Source organism: Drosophila simulans, chromosome 3L (assembly GCF_016746395.2).
Source record: "Drosophila simulans strain w501 chromosome 3L, Prin_Dsim_3.1, whole genome shotgun sequence".
NCBI classification, from domain to species: domain Eukaryota; kingdom Metazoa; phylum Arthropoda; class Insecta; order Diptera; family Drosophilidae; genus Drosophila; species Drosophila simulans.
In genome coordinates this window covers 22433370-22450697 of record NC_052522.2, presented here as the reverse complement: position 1 = coordinate 22450697, position 17328 = coordinate 22433370, and the positions used below count along the sequence as shown (strand labels likewise).

Here is a 17328-nt window from a genome sequence, read left to right as displayed (position 1 = left end):
CGAGCCCCCGCCTTATCGCGGGCCGGGGAGAGGTGTCTCCTCCGGGGAGCATATGCCCGGCATCAGGAGGAGCGCTTGTCGGCCGAACCCTTTTGGGTGCATTCAAGGATGAGGCTCTGGCCGTGGATCAGGCCTCGGTCTGTTGCATCCACAATGCACAGTGCTGGGGAGTGGGCCGAAGGGGTTGGTTTTATGTCCATGCACATTTGCATTTTTTATGTTTACTCCATATATGTATGCATGCTGAAGTGGGGAGGTGGTCGTACATACATATACATATGTATGTACGTATGTAGGTATGTGTGTGCACAGCAACATGGGGATGCCTGCTATCTATCTCTCTCGCACTTCGAGCATGCCGCCTCTTTTCCGCAATGAAAATCGATAGCAACGAAATTTAAAATGCACTCAACTGTTTCCTTTGTTTTGTTTGCTCTTCCTGCTGAATCCAGCCTGCTGCAGTACGCAAGCCAAGTTTGTATGCATGCACGTGGAGTCGAGTCCTTTATCGCCCTCGAAGGGGTATCTCGGATGAGATAACGGACACAGCCAGGCACTTGCATTTGAAATGCTCTAATTCAAAACGGAGTGGGAAGTTAAGTGGGCAGCACATACATACACATACATATATCCTTAATCTTAAATACCAGTATCTGATGCTCGTCAACATATTCTCTGCAGGTCATTCTCGGTTTGACTTTTGATATGTATTGATGGTAATATAACTATCATTGTACATATAATTTTATAATATTATGTAAGAATCATGAATACCCTTGACCTACCACAACATTAACAAATAAATTTAAATTTAAATTTCTCTTAGTTAAGTTAAGTCACCCGCCAAACCACTTAATTATTGTCCTCTCGGACAGATTTTAAATAAACAAACGCACGCTACAACAAAAAAAAAAAATGAATCATTTAATGGCCTTTTTATTTTATTTTATTTTACATCGATTGCTAACTGTATTTAATCTAATATTTAGGGTTCTAAAACTAGCAAGCTGAACAACACTTGGTCTACAAATTTCAGTAAAAGCGGACAGCTAAGCGGAAAAATGCCTACATATGTATATCCTAGCCTAAATACATTTTCAGTATATCTTTCTATTCAACAAAGGACTTCTTGTCGAGCTGATGATCGCACATTTAATATCCAATTTCTGACATAACATTTAATGACAACAATGATTTTGTACTAGACTTCATAAATGCACTTCCTAGAATTAAGAATTTGACGTTTGGACAGTAAACATTTTGAGAATGCGTGTCGGATTTCTATATTTTATATATCAAGATTTTGCGAATATGAGCAATATGGTCAACAAACTTGCAATGCCCTAATGTCTCTAGAATCTTTATGTTTAATCTTAACTCTCCAGCTTTAACAATTCTTTAGCTCGATCTTGAGATCCTTACGGACATGGTCAGAATTTCAACGAATTTGGTCCGGTTTGACGGCTTTAGGGCGTTGCAAAAAGTTTTTGGCAAATCGATGGAAATTTACACGACTAATAAAATTAAGAAAATATATGAAAACATTTTTCAAATGCGTGTGGGTGGAAGTTTTGGGCGTTAGAGTGGGCGTTGCAAAAATTATTTTTGCAAATCGATAGAAATTTACAAGACTAATATAAATATGAAAAAACGTCAACACATTTTTCAAAAGAGTGGGCGTGACAGTTTCTTTGTCTATAAAATCTGTATGGTTAATCACAACCTTCTACCTTATATAGTTCCTAAGATCTCGACATTCACACTGATTGACGGACATGGCCAGATCGAATCGGCTATTGATCCTGATCAAGAATATATATTCTTTATATGGTCGGAAACGCTTCCTTCTGCCTGTTACATACACTAGTTGGCATAAGTATTTAGACACCATTAGCTTGCAACTGCCGGGCTATGCTTTTCATAGTATAGTCAAATAAAAAAGTAAACTATTGATGTTAAAACAAAGAGTGCCATTACAGTTACTCGCGAGAGGTATGTTTTGCTTTTTACCTTTTCAATTTTCCTTCTGCTGATAAGAAAGCTAAACAGACAACGATTTGGGCGGTGGCAAAAGTATTTAGACATCACATTTAATTAGTTCGCATTGATCTGTTGTTCGAAGAATATCAAATTTTTGACTTTTTTTAAATCATTTAAACATTTGTTCTTGATAACGTGTTACTACCTTTTTTATTTTATTCATAAATTTGTTAAACATGGGAAAAATAAAGGAACTGAGCGAATTTATAAAAAATTAAATAATAATTAAGTATAACTCTGGTATTTCGGTACAAAATATCATTGATTTATACAAAATTCCACGGGCAACGGTGTAACTCAAAAGGACGATGGGTATATTTTACTGATGATTAAGCAAAATGTTCTACAAACTCCCCGATCGGTTGCCAAAGAACTAAAAGAAGGAGCAGAAATCGATATCAGTGAAAGAACGGTTCGCAGACGTCTTAAGGAAGCCGATTTTGGAACATATGCTAGCAAAGTTATTCCACTAATAACTCCACGAAATAAGTTAAAGCGCCTCGACTTTGCCAAAAAATATGTTGGTCAGCCTGCATCATTCTGGAACAGTGTTTTGGGGAGCGATGAAAGCTCCTTTGAGTTTCACTGCTCAAAAAAAAAATTTTGTTAGATTACTGAAACAATATCGGAAAAAAGTGGCACCAGTATGTCAGAGAGTAAATCATTCAGGAGGGTCTGATATGTTTTGGGGATGCGTAGCCTTCACTAGCTTGGGAGATTTGGTTCCTGTTCATGGAACCATGAATCAAAGAAAATATTTAGATGTCCTTAATAATCATGCATTCCCCTCTGGTGAAAAATTGATTGGAGAGAAAGGAGAAATTTAAACCTTATGGAATGATATTTCAATAGATTATATCCACAGCTTGGTACAGTCTGTACCAAAACGTCAGCAAAGAGTGATAGACGCTAAGGGAGGGTATATTTTTTTATTAATTTGTCATAATTTTTTAGTCGACTTTTTTTTTCAATTTATAACATTTAAATAATTTGTCCAAGTACTTATGCCACTGCTAATTTGTAAAAAAGTAATTGTTGTTAAATCAACAATGAAGTTATCCATATGTTTATGTTACCTAATTTAAATACGATAGTCTACCTAAAATTATCAAACAATTTTGCTTTAAGTAAACACTGAGTTACAAACAAATATATTGAATATATTTCTTGTCCAAATACTTATGCCCACTAGTGTACTTTTCAACGAATCTAGAATACCCTTTTACTCTACGAGTAACGGGTATAAATATGATAAATAAAATAAAGAATCAAGAACTTTTACTCTACAATTAAGGGGTATAACTAAATAACACTATACGATTATACAATTACCATCCGATACGTGGTGGTATACAAATACAACTTTGCATATTAAAATAAACCTTTTAAAGACGATAGTATTTGAAGAAATTCGTAATTAATATTTAGGATGAGTACCTGCTTATATTCGTTTTGTAATTTTGTGGACGAAGAGAAAAGCAGCGGGATCTACAAACTATAAGAACTTAAAATAAAAACCTTCTTCCAAGGGGAAGACATATCATGAATACATAACAGAAGCTAGAATAATAAAATAAAAATAATAATAAAATAATAATAGAATTATGCTAGTGTCTTTGGATAAAGTGTGTCTGGACAAGAAAACGAATTGCCTCTCGAGTTCTAAAGTAGCAATTGTCATTCTTCAATTGATTTAGAGAATTCCAAAAATGATCTTAGATTTCTGGACGGAGTACATCCCTGTTAAGTTCATTGTGTATCTTAACTGAAATTTACCCAGACAGAAGGACAGTAAATTTGGCGGGTTACTCACTCGTCGATAATCCAATTACGGGGTCATATTATCCATTAGCTATCAGGCACTGCTCATCGAGGTGCAGTGCGATTGCAGCCAATTGGCTTCGCGGCCAGGCTGCAGCTGCAGTGCTGGGAGTGGCAATAGATGCCGGCGACTAACGAACAATTAATTGAATATAACATTCAATTATTTTTAAAAAGCATTGAATCGCCAAACAAAGGTCTGGTTCGGTCCTGCGGAGGGTGCGGGTGCGCTGAGGATGAGGGGGTGGGTCCGCTGGTGGCCGTAAACTGCATTGCATAAACACCGTACTCTACATATGTACTACATAGCTGGGTGCACGTACCTTTCTATATACAAGGCCCTGCATATGCTCCACCATGTCCGCGGCTATCTCTCCCACTCGTGCGCTGCCTGACCTGTACATGACGCACTTTAAGCCTACAGCCAGGACCCATTCCGCCCCTGGTCCACCGCCCCAGTGGCTGTCTCTGTCGCTCTCGCAGGCCCTGCCTCTTCCCAGGCGAGAGGAGGTGGGACGACGGAGTATTAATGAAAATTTCGTACATCGAATTCGCATCATTAAAAAACGAAGGCTCGAAAATCGCATATGTGAAACTTGCCGGGGGTTTTTAAGGGTTGAAAGTGGTTTGTTTAATAAAAACATTTGGAAAAGCTGTATAAAAATCAATTCGGTCTGTGGGCTCTTTTTTGCTGTGGCGGCAACAATGCGTGTATATAAAGGGCAGCAAAAAGCGGCCATGTAAAATGTATTTTTGTTGCATTATTTCGACCGGAGCAGCGACGATATGCGTTGAAAAATACATTAACCAAGACCAAATAAAACCACGCAAGCCAAAAAAAAAAAACCTTGTCAGAAGTGGGATTCGAACCCACGCCTACAGAGTAGACTGCGACCTGAACGCAGCGCCTTAGACCACTCGGCCATCCTGACACCTGAATGTTGGGATCCCAGTGACCGTTATCGACAGCGTGATCACTCGCCTTTTTCGGGAAAATTAAAGTGGTCGTACTGAAAAACGATTTATTTATCGTCTATTATATTTTTAAATAGATAAATTACTTATATACTTGTCTCAATATTCGTTTTCGAACAGAAAAAGGTCTCATGTTTGCATTATGCTATTAAATACGAAAGAGATTCTATTCGGAATCGATAAACGATGCTCAAATGCAGCCAAACAGCCAGTTGCGTATGTGCAATTAGCCAATAAGCGGAATATGTTAGCACTTAATGCGGTACTTCGAGGACCCTACATTGCAAATACAATTATGGGTATTTACTCAATTATTGTAGCTGCCATGATTGGACAACTCGTTAATCATATATTGCAACACAATGTGGCTGGGGATGGCAAAACAGCAACCACTTATTATAATTCACTCCACCACCGATTGATCGAACCCCGCCACATTTAATTATTGTGTAGACATGAATCGCAATATATATGTACATAGGTACTTCCGGTTTATGTACTACCAGGGCTAGGATCCTCGGATGAGCTTTTTACTAATATCCCATTTTTAACCCGAGTACATAGCCCACGCATTTATACAGACACAGCTCATTTACCAGCCATATATATACTCGTATGCGAGTCGCACTTCCGAGAGGCGGCGGAGTGGGCGGTACTGGTTTGGGCTACGCAACATGACAATAAATAGCATAAAATGGCAAAAAATTCGAAATAAAAGTGCTGTACAACACGGCAGAAAACAACGAGCGCGAATATAATGCGTTGCTGCTGATGGGCGGTTGCAGATGGCCCGCCCCCTTGGGGTTGCATTTTGGTTGGTCGGCGGATCTGCGTGACTGCAGCTGAAAAAACGGGCAAAAATTAATAATAAATTGTATTATAATTTCTTTTTTATGGCGGACTGGGCGGGTTGCAGTGAAAAGTCCCTTACGAATATCACATTTATAGGGAGAAATCAGCAAACGCTAAAATTAAGTATTGACGTACTATAGGTACAATAATATTTATTAATTTATTATTATCATCCTTATCATATATATTCATGTTCATCATTATCACTATCTAGATGAATCTGTGTATGAATTAATCTGTATATAGCCAGACTAAGTAAAGCTAACATTCTTATGATAACTATAATGATGACTAGCTCGGAGATCAGTGCTCAGCCAGGCTCGGATGATCCTGTAGGACATCCATTGATGAGCTATCCCAGGTCCAGCTTAAGCTGTGAATGATTGGCGCCGAGTGAAAAAGTAATGTGCAAACGCACCTAAAAAAGAATTAAAAACAGAGCAGCGAATGAAATGGCAGGCGGAGATGCGGTAGGAGATCGGCATCGCGGAATCCACCGGACAATGGTTGGGCCCACTGGATCTGTGGACGGGGTGCGGCTGGGAAAAGGGACTGGGAGTGGAATGCATTAATGCACTGCTGCTGCTGCTGCTGCTGGCGCAGTCCACGCAGGCTGCAGTGGCTGATTATGTTGATGACGATGCGCAAACATCAAAATAATCGAATAAATTAAAACGCCCGAGAAGGGAAGCACACAAAACTCAATCGACACCCAGTGGGCGGTGGCAAATAAGCTGGGGTGGTCGCAATTCGCATTAATGGGGTTGCTAATTATTGACGTTTGCAGCCCGAGCCCCGTTCCCGGATTCCCTGATTTCCGTTCGCCAAGCGCCAAGCGCCAAGCCCCAAACCCCGAACCCCATCCACCATTCCGGCCCACTTTTGTGGCTTGGCGCCCAGTGTGTCGACGACTCTCATAATGAGTTTTTTCTGGCTGCATTTTTGTTGCCGGGGCTGCGACAAATGCGGCTGTGCGTCGAGTCTGGGCAAAATCAGTTTCGAAAATGCTTTGTCAACAGCAACACACATTCAAAATTTTCGGTTTAGTCGCATAAGTTTTATTTTGCCTGAGTTAGTAGCACTTTACAACTTTGGCTCGCCACTTGATTCTGTGTTGGAAAATTCTCCTGATTTCCTGCCAAAAGGGAAAGTCCCCCCAACATGAGTGAGTGTGCATGTGTGGATGTGTGTGCGTGTGTGTCTGCGCGCCAGTGGGTGTCCAGTCTAAATCTAAGCGCATCCTGCGAGCAGCCCCCAAAAGCCCAGTGAGCAGCGTCCGCCCCACCGGAGGGGGATGTGTGTTGTGTTTTGATGTAAATTATGCAAATACTACCCGTGTTTCAGCCCTAAACCGCAGAGGGTGCCCCTCCCCCGCCCACCGCCTGCCTGCCTATTGCTCTATTACGCTGGCGTCGGCGTTGTCGCTGTTGTTGTCGTTGTCGTTGCGGCTGTGCTTGCGGTTTTGTTTTTGCCGCTAGTTAGCTGCGCTGGCCGACGCATCTGATTAACAAAATTAGTTTAGAAAACTCCGCTCTCGCGTTCGAAACAAACAAATATTGTTCGCTTTTTCGACAAAAAATAAAATGATTGCGAGTTATTCTTAGTCTTAGTGTCGGGATGACCTAAACAGAAGTGTTTGCCGTCGCTTTTATTTTCGGATTACTGGAAGTGCAAAACGAAATATTAAGCCATGGTATATATACGACCAATAAGTCCTTAGCTTTGACTAAGTGCAAAAAATCAGTAATCTAAGTAATCTAAGTAATCAATGTGAAACTTCAGGAGTGAACTTCTCGCATTGGAAGCTACTTTGGAATTTACTGTTGCTTTTCCGCCAGGAAGAGTGTTTTATCCTTAGGCCTGTTAATGGTTTCAAGTCCCAGAAAAGTTAGATAAACTACGATGTATCTTTAAATCGCGACTGGCGAAACGGAAGTTGCTGCATCCTTTGAAAGTCCTTGAAAGTTCGCTTCAATTTTCATTAGGACTGTGTGCTGCTTGCTCGCCTGTGTTCCCGACCTCGAGGAGTTTTGTTAACCCTTTTGTGATCTATTTTCTAGCTGCGGCATCGGGCATCGTTTCTGTGTCGCGAGAAGAAGAGGCGACTCCCGACGCCACGAAGACTGTTCTTGAATGAAAGTCAAAGTAAAAACGGCCAAACGGCAAAACAACAAAAACCTAAACAAAATACAAAACGACACACGAAGCGAAAGGCGCGAGGGTCGGAGGGGTCGCAGGGGGCTGACAGCTAAAAAGCGCGCCGGAGAGCGCCAAACTTTGATAAGGCTAAAGCAAAACAAAACGGAGGGCTTGTGGGCAAAAACGGGGGCCTGTCGCCGGGAAAAACAAACAAGAAGCGCGATCCGTTCGGCTTTCCGTCCCAAGAAGACCAAAAGGACTACAAGGCGACGAGGAATGGAGCGCGAGAATGAGAGCAACTCGAGGGGGCGGACGGCAGTGGGCGGAACTGGGCGGGGGACTGCTCAGGTGCCTTACCGGGTTGAATGCACGCCAAGCCAGAGCGAGACGGCCGATTGTCGTTGCATTCTCGCGACATTGCCGCTCTCTCCCTTCCTCACACTCTCTCTCTCTCCTTGCGCATGCGCAAAGTTCCGAATCCATTGATTCGGTGAGGGGGGTTGGGGGGTAGAGACCATGCGTGGGTCGTATGTAATGCAGGGGATGCGGGGGTGTGGTGGCTGTTGCTTCCAGGTGCAATTTATTTATTTATTTCGATTCATTTCCGCTTTTGTGTGGGACTAAATGAAAACTCATTTCCCTTTGATGTGTGCTCCGCTCCTCATTCACTTTTCCTCGGACTCTGGCCGAGCGAGATGGCCATAGCCAGCCGAGGCGGCGAAAGCGAGAGGGACCGACTGGTCGTCGCTCCCTATTGCTCTCTCTGTTTTTGGGTGCTGCTGCGCGATAATGAAAAAGTGTAATGCACCAAAAAGTGACATAAGGCTGTAAATTAAGCAACAACAACGACAGCGACAACGGGCTTAAACTCTGCCCTGTACATATGTGCCGTGATATACTTGCATACATAAAAATGTGTGCGGTACATAGGTGAGGAAATATATGTGCATATAATCGGTTATTTACAGTTATCTGCATATCCTGTCGAGAGCCAGCCACTGCCGTGGGTGGTGGTTGGCATTGGGTGGCGTTGGGTGGCATTGGGTGGCATTGAGTGGCACCAGCTTTTATCCCTGGGCAGCCTACGTCCGAACGAAGCTTTTTGGGTCCAACTCCTTTATGATTTCCCATCAAGTTAAGTCTTTTCACTGCAAATTACAAAAATGGTAATTGCGCGTCTATGTATGTGCCCACATCCCCATCCGGCTTTTATTGAATTCCTGTCCCGGCTAATCGACGATTTTTGTCAGGAGATCTGCTTAGGGACGCAGAATAAAATGTCCCCTGACGTGTCTCGTATATATTTTCTTTAGTCATATATTAAAAGGTTTGACGATAAATCCGTTTCCCAACCAGTTACTGAATGAATTTAAATAATTACTCTTGAGAATACCAAAGTGTACTATAAATATTTAAGGACCTTCTTAGTATAGTCTCTAATACTGCATTTTATTGAATTATTTTAATTAGCGCCTATGGTGTCAACTGTACTTGCACAACTATGTCTAATTGAGAAAGTATGCCTGGTCCGATCAAATAACCCATCTTTAGTAATACCTAACACACAATAGGAGATGTGACTGCCCCACAGATGCAAAATACTTGCTAATGCTAATTTAGAAGGCCACGAGGGAAACCCCACCGTCTGCTCTGCCTGCCAAATTCGTTTTTATTGGGTTCTATTTCTCTTGTTGCTCTTTCTGTTGGCTCTGGGGGCATATGCTTCGCGGCGAGCGGGCCGGCACAAATTTACATAGCCAAAGTCGACAAAGTCACAAAAAACAACGGCGACCGAAACCGGCTTGCCAGCTCACACACGAACAACACTCACCCACATATGCAGTCCCAACACAAGATAACAGAGCCAACAACAAAAACAGCCGAATACAACAGAAACCGGCTTTTTGTGTGACCTAATATTTGAGCTAACTACTTTGCCGAAAGGCGAACAGAATTCGCACTGGCGAGTGCTCCATGAAGTGAGTTCACTATTCGCTCGCGATAAGATTAGAGCATATCGTAGGGGGTGGGCGGAAAGGGCACCTTATCGCCAGATAGGCCGCAAAAACACAGAGCTGTCGCCGTGGCAATATCTTAGCCAGTTCCACAAGGAGGCAACAAAAACAAGGGGCTTTGGCCGCGTGCTCTTCCATTGTCCCGACGTGGGACCCTGCGAGATGTACATACATAAATACATACATGCATACACCTAACACAACAATGGCCAGTTGCCGGAGCAACAACTATTTAATGTTTGCTTTTATTTGGATTATGTATACGCCGTGTGTGACTTTGCGATGGTGATGACGCTGATGAGGTACCGTAGTGCCAGAGGGGGAGGTCGAACTCGAAATCGGAATCTGAGTGCGAACGTGAATGTGAATGTGAATTTGAATCTGAATCTGAATCTAAATCGCGGAGGGAGAGTGGAAGCTTTCAGCGTTCGCTCGCATTCGACTTTTTGCACCGGCAAAAAAACTAAGCAGCCGGCAAATGTTTTTGTGCACACTCTCCGACCGCCCGGGCTCCCCCGCCCCCTTTCCGACTCGGGTCCGGACTCTCTCTGCACTTGACGTGCCCTCTCGCCAGAGTGCTCTAGTGTTTTACATTGTTGTCGTTAGTATTGGCGCCAAACGAGAGTACCAATTGTCGGCATTGCGGCGTTGCCATACTTCACGGCTTAGATGGGGAGGTTGGCTCGCTTTGTGAAAGAACCTGGTGGCGCGGCAGGCAGCTGAGATCTTTCCAAAGACTCCATTCGTCCATCCGTCCGCACTAGATCGCTCCCCCCCTTGCACTCCCCGTACTCCACGTAGCGCACATATCCTTCGCAGTCGCACTCGTCGAATTCTTCGTCTTCCTCGGAGTCCACGTCCAGTTGCCCGCCCGCCATTAGAGCCAGCTCGAAGTTGCCCTGTCTCCGCCGGCTGTGCATGTCCAGAAAAATTTCTCCGTCCGATCCGATTTCCACGTCACTGACCTCATAGAGGTAGTCGTCCTCACTTAGCACATCCAGATGCACGAGGCCGCCAAACATGGTGAGATGGGAAATACGACAGGAAAGGTTCGTGTTTTTGGCAGAGGTCCTGATCGTTGCATCCCGGCCAGGTCCAGCGCTCTGAGTCTGATTCCTTCCTGGCAGGTGTCGCGGTCTGAAGATGGGAGTCCGCCTATACAGCTTCAGCAGGAGCGTGAGGGCCTTGTTCCTCGCCATGAGCAGCAGCTGCCCCATCCACGGCTGCTTGCGACTGATCAGAAAAGAGGCTCTCATAGCGGGAACTGGTTGACTGGAACAGTGTTTCGTGTTTTTCAGTATAATTCAAAGTTTAGGCTCCCGGAGTTGTCAAGTAAACGTCTCACTTAAATACAGTGTAGTAAATCAGTTGAGAAACACGATGAGTAAATCCAAATCTGAGATGTTTAGCTCCTCGGACAATAGTAGCAAGGAGAACGTCGCTCAGGTAGCTGACCTAAGGCTTTGCGGAAAGCCAAGCTATGTCGTGTGCCGAGGCAAGACGTCCCCAGACCTTGCGGAAGTCGATAGTACGACCGACCTCGGACAGCCGAACGACGTTGCTCTCCGGCAAGATGTTCAAGACATTATGAAGCACCAACAGAATATAATCAAACTGGTGGACGGCGTGTACAGTGACATCGCTGGTTCGAAGGATACGAGGATTGGCTAAGAGAACTAGGTAGCCATCAAGTGGTGTGGGCTTTATCAAAAATTCCCAGTTAAGCTTAAATTGATCAGAGGGACTCTCGCAATCCAAGCTTCATTCATCCATTCCAGCCAATGCATTTGTGTACCCGCAACATTTGTTGTTTTACTGCGATTCAATTGGCATTATCATTTTGTTTTTAATAAATATTTATAAGTGAACACTTTTGTTTGTCTACTGATAGCACCGGCTAGGACGGAGCCCCCACTGCCCAAGCGCAAAAACAGCGGCGGCTGATTAAGCCAGCGCAGCCGATAGAGATAAGTTTATATATAGCATTTGGCATATGTTTCCTAACTCAACCGACCATCGAATACAAGCTTTTCACAAAAACCCAACCATTATCCTTTGGCATTTTGTAGCTAGCTTTGGACAGTGCTCTAGTTGTCATATTAAGAATTCTAAAATATAGAAGCGAAAATGTATTTACTGCATTTAATCTAATTGTTTAAATGTGTATGAATGAGATCCAAACCCCTTGACCAGCCGCTACGATTCAAGACAGTGTTAAGTGCCTAGTTCAGGTGTCCCGAGTTCGCTGTTAGGGCTTTAAGTTCGAGACTTAAATTTGGCGCGTCAAAGTCCTGCTTCCTCCACCGACGCTGGTGGCTGCGACTGATTTACCCACTTCTAAGCTCGGCCAGTTTCCAAATCGTAACACTTTCACGCGCTGCCGCCAAAAGCAACCACATCGCCAGACGGCCAGCCGAGGGATTCGCGCAGGGGGAGGGTTAGGCCAAGCCCCCCTGGGGGCTAGACGCGCCCCTTGCCCACCCACGGCCGGGCATACCCCTTGCGGAAACCCAGAAAGGGGCAACAAAACCTCAGCTGCAAAGGCACGCGACGCAAGGCCGCAGTCGCAGCGACGCGCGCGTCGACCGCGGGACTCATGTGAGTCGCGAGACACGAGTGCCTGTGGGCTCAGATGTAGATACACCACATCTATATCCAGATCCACACATGCCTCCCCGTTAAGTTGCTTTTTGCGAACTTTTTGCCGTCGCTGTGGATGCTTTTTGTTGTTTGCTCTGCCCCCTCCTCTCGTCCCTCGCTATGTCTGTCTCTCACACACACACGGGCAGAGTCTTGAGTAGCGCTCTCGCAGCACTTGTTTCTCTCGCAGGGCGGCTCTCTGGGGGGCTGGGGTGTGGGCGGGTGGTGGCTTATGGTTATGGGATGGGGCGCAGTTCTCGTTCTCGTCGTCTCTTTGCGTTCGCTTCGTTCGATTTTCGCTACGCTGTTGTTGTCCGAGCGAGAGTCCGTAAAAAGCTTTGTGCGCCAGCCTCCTCGCACCGCCACCGCGTCAGTCCCCTACCCACTGAAGAAAATTTATTCAGTTTCTTTTTGACTCTCTCAGCTCTCGCGGCTCCTGATGCTGCCGACGGCGACGCCGGCTGCGACCGCGACTGCGACTGCGGCTTGGCCATCGCCGCTTTCATGGGTTCTTGAGCGTATGCAAAAGATTTTTGCACATATTCATCTTTTTGGCCGTTTTCGGTGCGTTTCGCGGAGCTCTGCGGCTCTTGGAGTGTTCGCGCGAATTTCCAGCATTTTTGCGCGCCCAAAGAAATCGTATTTCCCGTGTTTCTGTTCTGGCTCTGGGTCTCTGACCGAATCTTTTGCGATCTGGGTGAAGCCCAGTGTCCGGGGGATGGTCGTTTCTAAATTCCTCGACTTAGAATTCGGATATAATACGGCATAAAGAGGCATCTATAACATTGCAGTTCCTTACTTTCTTCAGTCTGAAGAACGGAGACTTAAAAAGAACACAACTCGAAGGCTCCATAACATCAGCTTCTGTCGTGACATATAGTGGTTCGAGCTACGAAAGTTTGACTGTACACGCTTTTCGTGGCTCGCAGAGATTGCGAGTCCAATCTGCGTGTGGTTCTGTGAGATCTAAAGTGCGCGGAAAGCTTTGCGTAGGACCATTCTCATCTGAAGTGAAGTGAATAGTGCTTAAGCGAGCAACATTGTCAGTTGGAGTTGCTGCTCTAAACATTGTGTTTGCTTCTGGAAAGTTGCAGTAATCTGGCAAATGCACTGCAACACCCTTCCACACACTCGCTATCTGACGCATCTGCGGATATTGTCTCTCCCCGATGCGGTTCACCAATTCCTGTCCAACTATTCGGAACTTTGTGTTTCAGTGCTTGGCGGGTGGAATTGGCGGTGCCGGCGGTCGAACCACTTACCCGCAGTGCTTCATGGCAAAAAGCGAACTCTGTGTACTCGTGTGGGCTGTATCGCTACCCATTAATCTGCCCCGCACACAGTGCAGTCGCCTAACTTTTATTTAACTGGCCTGTGTACCTGGCGTTGCCGCAGCTTTCTCGGCTGTGTTGTTGTCTGCATAAGATCGTATCGGAGTTGCCTGTTTTGCTTAGTTTGATGGAGTTTGCTTTGTTTTCCGCACCCGATTTCATCGTCTGGCGGCGTTTTGAACTTGAAAATTTTGTTGTTCGCTTAGTTTTCCCGTATTTTCAGCTTTCCGGCGTTGTCCTTGCGCCCTCTCTCCGGTTCTCTCCGCGCGGCTCTCTTTGAGGTCCTCTCCGATGTTTAGACAATGCGTGGTGCCCCCATACAAAACACTGGTGCCTAGAGTTAGGAATAGGGGAGCACTAGATGGGTGGGGGCGTGGGTGTTTGTGCGTGCCAATAGATTTGTTTTTATCTGTGCCATGTGTTGATTGTGCTTGGGCAACATCCAGAGGAAGCAACCCAGAGCCAAGAACCTGCTGGCACGATTAACTTAGTTTTCTTTGGCTGCACTGCAAAATAGTTTACTATATTTGCAGTTTTTAGCCGCTGGCAGTTTCCGGATACCACTTGCAAAGATAAGAGTCGATGGCATCCAAAAACTGCTGGTAGCGCCTACCAACATGGTCACTAATCGAACGTACTTTCTATTTGCAGGTGCTTTTTGACTGTTTGGAACATTTTTAAACATTACGTTAAAACGTTGTTGATACTTACTGAAATATTGTTTTGTTTAACAAATAATAATATAACCACTATAATAATGTCAGTATAATACAAAACGAACGGAACGAAGATCAGAGCATACTATAATATAAATGTAATAAAATAAAAAGCGACAACGATAACAAATTATTTACCATCAGTTAACTTTTTATTTCAAACATTCTTATTAAAAAATAACTAAATGATTTGAATATAATTTACGCCATCAATTCTACGACATAAATTATAGCAACAACAACAAAAGAAAATAGTACAACAAAATAAAGTTATCTTTCAGTTGTATGAAAAAACAAAAAGTGATTTTTAGTTAGTTTCTCAAAATTTAACAAACAAAATTCACAACAAAATTTGGAATACAACAACTACAAACACCGCAAAAACAACAACAGCAACAACAATAACAGCAACAATTACAACCACTGCAACAACCAACCAACCGATAACAACTTCAAAATCAAGAAAATAAATAGAACACATAATACGAGCAAAGTTAATAATAACGAAAACTGTAACCATAATAAAGAGCCTAATTGAACGAAATAAACCGAAAAATAATCAAAGCGCAACAAATAACGAATAACACAACCAAAAGGAAGCAGCCAACTAACCAGGCAAACAAATCAAAGCAAACAAACGAAAATAGACACACGAAATAGCCAAAAAACCCAACAAGAAACAGCAACAGCAGGAGAACAAGCAGCCGAAACAAACGAAAATAGCAACCGAAGCCAACACAAAACCAATCGAAACAGAATCAGAATCACAATCACAACCAGAAATAGCCTTAAAACCGCCTCCAAGCCAACACAATAGCAGAATTCAAGAGATATAACCGATAACTAAATCCGATAACAGAATAACAAATAGAAAATAGAGCAACGAAACAGAAAACAGCAAAAGAAAATGCAACAGCAAAAGTGACAACTGAAATTCAATACCAAAAGCCAACAAAAGAGAAAAATAATACAAAAACGGAAATAGCCAAAATTTGTTAAATTTATTTTGTGTGTTTTTTAACGGGAAAAAGCTAAACAGCAACTAAAACATAACGGTAATTAATAAAAAGCCAAAAACATTTGTCGTTAAACAAATTGAACTCTTGCGTTAGCTTATTTACATATTCGCCTTAGTCCTTAAATTTTGCGTTCGTCAAAAAAGCGGTCGAGAAAATGTTCTGAAAAAGTCTTGAATAAATCGAGCTGAATAACACTTTATAAACTTTGAGAGGTGAAGCAATCGAAATAACGAAGAAAGCGGCGAAAACCATTTCGCAAGTGGAGAGCAGCAAACTGTAGAAACAGTTTTGTGCCAAAGTTGCGCAATCACAAGTGTAAATTTGTGTATGTGTGTGTGGAACGCGTCAGTGCTAGGAGCTCACGTCGTACCGAGGAGAAGATACATAAATCGGATCGAAGAACATCTCTATACAATATCAATATATATCCATATACAAATTATCTAAAATTGTTCATATCGTGGCAAAAGCCAAGTATGATATAAAGGCATGTAAAATCCGTTTTCGAAAGCATTTCGTACTTACAAGAAATTAATCTAACACTAGTAGTGAGAAAAAGATAAACAAAAACCAAATAAAATTCCATTCAGATAGGAGGAACGATCTAGGCTAAACATCAAATTATATTACTATAACAATAAAACACAAGTTTTGACGATCTTAACAGTATAGAGGAGGAGTATTTCTGGTAAAAGCCAACAAGCCCCACACACCCATCCCATAGGCATCGTAGCAAAAGAAAACCTTCGAAGGGAATCGAAATCATCTTTGCCTGTCAATTTGGTGAGTACAATTTAAATTCCATCCTCTTTTCTAATAAATTTCCCCAAAAATTATATATATATTACATATATATGTAGGACAAAGTTTTTGAGCAATATTTTCTATTTATCTATAAAATAAGAATTTTGAGAAATTGTAATTGTCTTGTTTGATATATTCGCTATAATGTACACAAAAACGGCCAACATTCAAAACGCCTCTGTCGATTTTGAATCTATTTTACATATTCACTATTTATAATCTTACTTTTTTTTGTACATATTCATTATTCTTAAGTTGGTCGCATTAAGATATTCTGGATTGGGATCGAAGAAGAGTAAAGCCGATGAAGTAGAGCATCTTTTAAAACTAAAATGATTTCTTTAAGCTATTTTTCTGCGAATCTAACAATATCTTGTTTGTGCAAGTTACATCAGCGATAGTTCAAGATATACGTTAAGAAAATATTCGAGCTATAACTCAAAACGCAATAATTAATATAAGAGGTCCTCTGGGACAAACCCCACATGCGCATTTGTGTAGGTGTCCAGTACAAACGTATGTATACATATGTACATACCTATCTATATGAAGTCTATGTACAGCTTTGCGTGCTCATCTACATGCAAATTTCACTTACGCGCAAAAAATTAATTATTGAAAAAATGCGCGACGGGCATCCGAGGACCACGAGACCGAAATACAGCTCCATTTCCGCCCACCCCCCAGTCCATTAAAAACTGCGAGGGGGGGGGGGAGGGGTTGGTTGGTGATGGGTGGTCCATCGGCAATCAAAATACAAAGGTCGAAAGGATGAGCGCTCGCAGCAGCAGCAGCAGCAGCAGCAGCAGCAAAAAAGCAACCATTACACGTATTTTAAATGAATTGAAATAAAATTCGTGTACAAAACGGTCGTAAGTGTGTGCATGTGGCCGTTGAAGTACAGTTGACTCCACACATTTTTAACTGAAAATAGCAGGCAAGCAGCATTCGCAGCGACCGCGGCAGAGTCGGCGGC

The 17328-nt window shown here is 43.0% G+C and overlaps 3 protein-coding genes and 1 non-coding gene across 8 annotated transcripts in view; 2 read left to right on the top strand and 2 right to left on the bottom strand.

Moving 5' to 3' along the window:
- Nucleotides 1-4710: 4710 nt before the first annotated feature.
- On the bottom strand, nt 4711-4793 carry Trnal-cag. The gene has a single exon. It is a non-coding gene; the product is annotated as a tRNA-Leu (tRNA).
- Nucleotides 4794-10073: 5280 nt separating this feature from the next.
- LOC6739148 lies at nt 10074-11098 on the bottom strand. Its single transcript, XM_002085905.4, has one exon. It carries the CDS (start codon nt 11096-11098, stop codon nt 10508-10510), a length of 591 nt encoding a protein of 196 aa, XP_002085941.1. The 3' UTR covers nt 10074-10507.
- A 124-nt stretch (nt 11099-11222) lies between these two features.
- Nucleotides 11223-11708, top strand: LOC27206203. The gene has a single exon (XM_039294211.2). The coding sequence runs from the start codon at nt 11223-11225 to the stop codon at nt 11511-11513; it is 291 nt and encodes a 96-aa protein (XP_039150145.1). The 3' UTR covers nt 11514-11708.
- A 1230-nt stretch (nt 11709-12938) lies between these two features.
- The window catches only part of LOC6739146 (zinc finger protein 768), a 30268-nt gene continuing 25878 nt past the window's right edge, over nt 12939-17328 (top strand). For 2 of the 5 annotated variants that reach the window (XM_039294209.2, XM_039294207.2), the window contains exons 1-2: nt 12939-13046; nt 14465-16331. The gene's annotated coding sequence lies outside the window, so the exon portion shown is untranslated. The remainder of the gene's footprint in view (nt 13047-14464; nt 16332-17328) is intronic. The other 3 variants (XM_039294206.2, XM_039294205.2, XM_039294208.2) reach the window with 2 other exon arrangements.